The sequence below is a fragment of the Lichtheimia ornata genome (genome assembly GCF_029851405.1).
Source record: "Lichtheimia ornata isolate CBS 291.66 chromosome Unknown scaffold00210, whole genome shotgun sequence".
Taxonomy (NCBI): domain Eukaryota; kingdom Fungi; phylum Mucoromycota; class Mucoromycetes; order Mucorales; family Lichtheimiaceae; genus Lichtheimia; species Lichtheimia ornata.
Window position 1 is genome coordinate 1 of NW_026695529.1, and position 7,856 is coordinate 7,856.

The window sequence follows — 7,856 nt, forward strand, 5'->3', positions numbered from 1 at the left end:
CTAGGGATCGGCAAAAAGAACCGGGTACCGAACCGGTACTCGGTACCAGTCGGTCATCCCGGTCCCGGTACCATCGTAAGAACCGACCAGGAACCGATAGTCGGTTCCATGTTGGTACCGAGGTACCGGGTAAGTATGCTTAGCATGTATCAAGTGACATCATATATGACTATGTCTACAAGCATCATCATTGCACCACCTTTTGTATGCTTCAATATTCGTTTATCTTATACAACGCATATGGCATATATATAACAGCACATAAACACTGAAGTATCATCTTTTGAATAACGTGAATCTAACAGAGATTTCTTCTTTACTTCCTTATCGTATTGTATACCAAGTATATAGGTGGACATTATAACATTTATTAACCCATTACGGGCACCACAAACAGGAAAAGAAATGACATCTATATAAGCTCTATGAAAGGGAAAAGGAAAAGAGGAAAAAAAAAAACGAAAGGAAGGAAAGAAAAAGGAGATCTATGAATGAATGTTCAAATCGAACCAATAGCCAAGCAGCATGAGTTGCTTGATCATGCCTGGGGAAAGTCGATTGCGAACATGGGGGAGGAGCAGGCGTGTTGACGAGAAACATCTTTCGGAAGGAGTCGAGGTAGCAGGCACTGCCAAATATTGAGCTGCCATAGTGGCAAGGTTTGGCCAATGTGCCTGGTTCACCTCCCAAAAAACAAGCTCATCGGATTTCCTAGGAGCCACCAAAGGAGCTATCGTTGGCTGGTCGACATACTCCGAAAGCTCGTCTTTTGTAAGCTCCGTCAAAAAGAGCTCATGGAGTTGTTGGGCTCTTTCGGTCACTTCTTCATCCATCGCCACCACACCAGAAAACTTGCGCCATGCCTCACGTACCAGATCTTCACTGAATTTGCACCCTTCCTTTTCCCAGCCATGACGGCGCCACCACCTGAACTTGAGACGTGGGTCAAGTGCAGTCGCCACAGCGTAAACCTCAGTCATGTCGGTACGACTGTAGTAGCGTACCAACTTGTCAAGGCCGCAACGAATGGCATGACAAAGTTCGGGATCGGTGGCTATCATACGTTCTTCAAGTTTCTCGAGAGCATCCATGATACGGTTGTAGCACAATATGGTCATGTTCACAGACGCATGCGACTTGCTTGATGACAGCGTCTGTGTGGCGTCCTCGAAAGGCTTCAACACCTCAATGATACCCTGAATCTTGGTCCAGTCTGATGCTGACAAGGCAAATTCTTCAAGCTCGGAACCAGGTGCAGTCATGGCAACGTATGCCTCCTTGAGCTTGACAGCACGATTCAACATATCGTATGTTGAATTCCAACGTGTACGAACATCGAGTGTCAAGGCCAAAGGTGGACAATCCATTGCGTCACGTCTCCTCTCAAAGGCAGCGATACGTTGAGGCGAGGATCTATGCATAAAAAATAAGTATCATTACCGATGTCAACTATACGAATACAACATCTTACCTAATCTTTAGGATCCCTTTTCGTAGCTTGGCGAGTGGAGTGGCAGGCTCATCTGAAATGTCATGTTCGATCACGTTATCGGGTGCTTGGGCCTTTAAGCCATTCTTGAGGATCGCCTGCACAGCGAGATTAAAGATGTGGCCGACGCATGGGATATGATGGCGCAAACGAAAGGGCCTATACAAAGTAAACGTACGTTAACTCTTGATCACCTTGAAAAAGACATTCACTTACCACTGTTTGGACTCTTGCTTGCCATATTCCATCACATGACGCACCATCGTTGTCATGTTGGCGGCGTTGTCGGTGGTAACGGTTGTTGTATTCAGGCTATCCATCATACCCAATAAAGATCCAACATGTGTGTCTTAGACTTGAACAAATGATATCTCACATTCATCGGTTGCCACTTGGCATCAGGAACACCGATACCTCACACACATCCTGAACCTCTAGCATTATTACCTACGGCCTAACAGATCTAATACCGCACCATGAATGGTGCGTCTACCGTCGTCTCATCTCAGCTAGTTTCACTCCATAGAATATAAATACGCATGTATCGAGCATATCTTAAATACATGGATTATCTTCGTATCACTGACTTATTGTCTACCTTTATTCCTTGCTTGATACAACAACGGTGAAGAGCCTTCTGCCAAGGTCAAACTCCTCAAGGACGTCGATGAATACAGCAGCCAGATTTTCACCAGTGTGTGGGCCATTGATGGGCTCAAAGCCGATGATCACCTCCTTCATGGTCCATGTATGCTGATCGATCCAGTGTGCTGTCACAGCAAGGAATGCTTGGTTGAAAGGACTTGTCCAGCCATCCAAGGTACATGACACAGCTGGTACCTTCCTCAACATCTCCTTCAATCGATTGCGAGCCATTTCATATTCCGCCTTAGTCTTAAAAAAACAGTCACTGGTAAGAATCTTATTTGCCATACTATATGACTCTTGCTTACTTTTCTCGTGCAGGTGCGTGCCGAAGGAAGTTGAACGCCTGATGCGGTAGGTGCAATTCGTGCCAATTCAAGCAGCTCTTGTAACGCAGCATTCTCACAGGTCGTGAATGGCAACTTGCTTGTCACCAAGAACTTGACAACCAGTCGTTGGAATTCTTCAGCGTTGAATGTACGAGCACGTTTCCCATGAACGAAGACATCCATTGGGCCACGCTTGTCACCACTATTGACATGAGGACCATTGCTCTTGTTGATTTGATGTTTGCCGAGATGCTTGATAAACCCAGAGGTAGACGAGTACTTGCTGGCGATAAGCTTTCCACAGTTACCAACCAAACATTGTATTGCAGGAGAACCATCTTCTTTCAATGCTCGCTTGCCATACTTGTGTACGAACACCCAAGCACTACTGTCATTGCCATTATCTTCGATATCATCACGTGCTGGTTCCTGACGCAGAGCGGACTCCTCTTGACACACGGCTGATAAAACCGAACCATCATCATCAAAATCATCCGAAGCATCAACAGTGTCGTCTGTGCACTCGGTACGATTAGACATGAAGGACGACTCTCGAGAAAGAAAACGGCTCAATGATGATGGCTATAAATTCGGTAAGTGAATATCGTGATCATTAATGCATATCATCAAAAAGTATACGTACTTCATCACTCAAAGCACCACGTGGATCTTTCGAGGAACTACCGACTTGGTATGGCATGATGATTGAAATAGCGATTATATGAACAAGAAGACAAGAAATAAAGATGAAATGCTCTCGTAATTGTGGTGATAAATGCTGCTCTTTATATCTTTGGGAGGTTGCCGAGAATGACAGCTTTATTGAATAATTACAAATCTCTTGAACGAATCGGGTGCAGTTATAGACCTTGATCCGGTGATGTACTTCTTTAAACCCGAATGTCACAATGCTTAAAAATTGCCATTGGTTCTGATCCACTAACGTTACATAATAAAGTGACTTACGACTCGATTATCTGCAAGAATAACCATTATCTACGGCCATCCATTGGATTCACAACTCCTGGTCCTTTACCCTTATCATCGGCGCCGCGACATTCGACCGATTATACCCATTAACACTCCCGATCACACTGGCAACTTGAGATCGTTGTTTACGAAGGATTCAACATAAGTATAAAAGTGGAGAACATCGCGAAAAGAACATGTTCTGCCTATGGATCACGCCTTCAATAAGGCAATCTCGTTTGTATTTCGTGCATTGCCGTGGAGCAACCATTGTAGATTGTTTGCATGCTTTCATTTTTAGACGCGTAAAACGCGAAATCACCTTATCGCGTCAATTTAAGTCGCCACTTGGGCATCTGAGACAATGACTGCTCGGTTACATTCGAATATTGTATGTATATCCAAACAAGCAAGGCTGATGGAAATGTCCTATTCTTCATTCTCTTTACATTCGTTTACGCAAACCAATACCAGTGTCAAGCTTGCATTCTGTATGAGCATGAGGCTTCCAAAAATTGACCCTTATGGTACCTGTCATATATACGGGTTACACAAACCAGGATACAACAATCAAAGTGAAACAGCCATCATTTCTCATTTGCTTCCGCTTCGTTTCTACATTTAGGTATTATACATCTACAAAGTTGCGCAGCTACCAGAATGCTGTATACAGACTCTATATACTATATTCCAGCTGCTCGACGCAATTGCCTGCTACCTATACCATCATGGACCTCCAAATTTAAAAGAGGCCCAATTGATCGCCAATAGGGCCAATCTGCCCTTCATATATACAACAGCTCAACACGCTCACTCATTTCAGCAGCACTTATTTCCGATTTCAACTCATTGCTACCGCTCATTATCGCTTTCGACACCGCTTTATCGAGCGCACATACATTTCCACTTGCACATCGCTTCCATTACTCAACGCAATCGCCTGCTATCTTTGTCATCAAGGAGCTCCCAATGCAAAAAAGGCCCAGGTGACCGCCAATGGCGACCACCCAGGCCTTATTTCAACTACAACAAGCTTGTCTCATCATTACAATACGACGGCAAGACTTTGACTCATTTGACGAATGCGAGGTCGAAAAGCATGCTCTCTCTACCAGGACAAGATCAAGGTTTTACTTTGTTTGCCCCACCTGAGGCGCCTCTACATGTAGCAGGTATCTTTGTCAATTGCCCCAATTGGTGTCCTTGGATATTGACCATGGATTCGATACCGATATCAGTGCTGCCCCATCGACAAAGACATAGCCACAACCCACTACCTTAAGCCTGTGCCATTATGATGGTATCACTCTCAGTGGAAATTTTGAAGCGGTTTCCTTCACTCATTAAGCTTGCGCTTAATCCATGCACTGCAACGCGGCCCATGACAATGATCCAACATCCAAAGATATACATTACCCTCTTTTAGCATAGTTGCATTTTTCGTCTTCTATCCATTTATATCATAGCCCGTTATCATTAATACGACAATAAAAGCTCAATATACTGAACAAGCTTACGATTCACATACGAAATCTAATCAACTTAATACTTTTTATTGACTCGGTACTCGGTACTCGGTACCTCGGTACCCGGTACTCGGTTCCAAACTCTGATTCAAAAGGTACCGACTTCGGTCCTCGGTTCTTCTTGGTACCGACCGGTACGGTACCAGCATTTTTAGGTACGGTGCCGGTTCCATTCAAGTACCGGGTACCGAGGTACCGTGCCGATCCCTAATTGCAGCCATCCTTTATTGTTTATGTTGTCTATGCAGCCAGCCTTTATTGTTGTGTCCCCTTTCAAACATGATATTTGTATTCTTTTGCCCACTTCTTCAATACATACATTGTGCCTTAAAGGATATACCTCGTTTGAGCTTGTTTTTATTGATGGAGAGGAATGTCAATTGATGATGGAAGCGTATAGGGATATGAAGTTATGGTAGGGATGCTGTTTTTTCCGCTTAAAACGCGTGTGGCTGCACAAGGGAAGATTTTTAGTTCCACTTGTTTTCTTGTATTCATTTGAAATGGACCCTGAGATCGTCGAACCCATTCGCGATTCTGCTTCTGAATCCATGTCGGTTAATGGAGACCACAACAGCAATGTCGAGATTGAGCAAGTTGAGGCTGACAGTGCGGTGAGAAAGGCAACCGAGCTTCGTGAATCATTGAGGGAAAAGGGTTATATCGAGATCGATGCCAGGAACGTCAAGGACTCGATTTACAGGCTTTATGCTTGCAATGGTGAAGTGTGGAACTATAAGAATAAGAGAGCAGGTAGATTACCAGGAATGGAAATGTCAGGCACAATGTTTATGTATAGCTTATGTAATACCGCATTAGGTGGTGGATCCGATACTGGTGACCAATCGACAGGCAAGAAGCAACGCAAGCTTTTATTCCGCACAAAGGAAAGCCATTATTACGAGTGTCACCGTGCACAGAAACAACGTATACGACCTTACAAGCCTGATGACAACACAATTGACAGGCGCAATATCGTTCGCCCATCAAAGAAGAATCTTTGCAAAGCTCGCCTTGCTGTTCGTTTCTATGAAGAGACACCAAATATCGCTTATGTGAAGAAGATCACGGATCACGACACTCACACTCGCGGTGATGCTGAAGATATTGAGCATATTATGACTACGAAAAATATGCATGATAATATCATGCATATGCTACGAAATGGTCATGGTGTCACTCGCCGTCAGATTCGCATGCAACTCAACAAGGACTGGATGACAATGCCAATGCAACATGTTGATGCTCAAGTACGTACTGAGGCAATCAGCTATATATACCGCACATGGCAAAATGAACGCACGCAAAAGGATAAGGATGACGATGTCTCGGTTGCTCGCTGGTTGGATCACTTGGAGTCGCGTGAGTACACTGTATGGAGGATCGCTAGTGGGGAAGACTCTTGTTATGCGTTTGGCCTTTGTTCGACATGGCAAAAGGATGAATTGATCCAGAGCAACAATTGGTCGATGGATGCTACGCATCATATGGGTCCCGATTCGAATGCATTGCTATACACGATTATTGTGCGTCATCAGCTGGCTGATCGTGGCATCCCGGTTGCATATTTATTCACCAATGATCGATCTGCTGATCCTGTGACGAAATGGCTACAACCGATTTCTGATATGAATGCAACACCCAAAATTATCATTATCGACTGTGATCTCGGTGAAGTCAAGGCCATTCGCGCTGTTTGGGGTGATGAATGTCGCATCCAATACTGCACATGGCATGTACAACGTGCGTGGATGAATCAGCTGGTTGATAAAGCAGTGGAATGGGGGACTGCCAAAAACAAGATGGCGCGCAAGTACCTTGAGATGCAAAAGATTCGTGAGGAGATTAAGGCGTTGATGTGGGAACAAAGCAAGGACGAGTTTTTCAAAAAATGGGATGCCTTCAAGAAAACATGGACCATTCACCAATCTGCGTTTGTTACTTATTTCGAGAATCAATGGATGGCTGAAGACAAGTATCCAAGATGGGCTAGGTGCTACCATCCAGCAGTATACACCAACATGTTGACCAACAATTACGTTGAGTCGTGGCACAATCAGCTGAAGACAGTGTATTTGCAACGCAAGTACCCACGCCGTGTAGATTTCCTTATCTATACTCTTGTGGAGGATGTCGAACTCGATATGGTCACCATCATCAAGCAACGTGCAGCACGCAATGGCGCCTTGACTAACCATCAACGTCATATGCTGCTGAAAAACAAAGAAGCAAATGACTTGGCAGACCAAATCTCTGAAATGCAGCTTAGTTGCATGGTTTCACCAAGTACTGAGGATGGAAATGTTTTTTTCGTCAAAAGCTTTCAACTTGATGGTGTCCACTATATGGTAATTGATACCCTTCCCTCGCACTTATTCAACATCTTTTTCATTCATATAAACCCTTATATAGGTGACAGTGGAATTTGACACAGCTAGAGACACAAAGGAAGTGATGTCATGCTCATGCCCAGCATACAATTTCGATTACAAGGCTTGCAAGCATATGTTCCTCCTTGCACGTTGGGATCCCACTTACAGTGTCAATGGTGACCATCGCCCACACAGAGTCACCATAAACCTTAATCCATCTTCTCCTTCTGCTTCGACATCCCAAGAACCTGTTTCCAACAATACAACGCCATCATCCACCTACCAAGACCCAACCTCATCCTCATCCACCGATGCCGCTAATACCAATGATAATGCTTCCATGCCCAATCCTCGCGATGCATTCAAGTCATTAATCAACAAGGTGAAACGCACATTTGATCAAGGGTCATTTGATGATGAAAAGCTTCTTGATATAATCAGAAAACTCGATAATGTTCATTCAGATCTGCAACAAGCATGTATCATACGACCAAATGCTAGACTACCTACGCAATCCCCCAACAAA

General features: G+C 44.2%; 2 protein-coding genes across 2 annotated transcripts; both read right to left on the minus strand.

Moving 5' to 3' along the window:
- Positions 1-485: 485 nt before the first annotated feature.
- On the minus strand, positions 486-1,761 carry O0I10_013035 (uncharacterized protein; the record flags this gene model as incomplete). Its single annotated transcript, XM_058492897.1, has 3 exons — positions 486-1,413; positions 1,472-1,648; positions 1,706-1,761. The coding sequence occupies 3 exons, from the start codon at positions 1,759-1,761 to the stop codon at positions 486-488; spliced, it is 1,161 nt and encodes a 386-aa protein (XP_058336336.1).
- A 328-nt stretch (positions 1,762-2,089) lies between these two features.
- On the minus strand, positions 2,090-3,163 carry O0I10_013036 (uncharacterized protein; the record flags this gene model as incomplete). Its single annotated transcript, XM_058492898.1, has 3 exons — positions 2,090-2,383; positions 2,443-3,045; positions 3,107-3,163. The coding sequence occupies 3 exons, from the start codon at positions 3,161-3,163 to the stop codon at positions 2,090-2,092; spliced, it is 954 nt and encodes a 317-aa protein (XP_058336337.1).
- Positions 3,164-7,856: the final 4,693 nt, after the last annotated feature.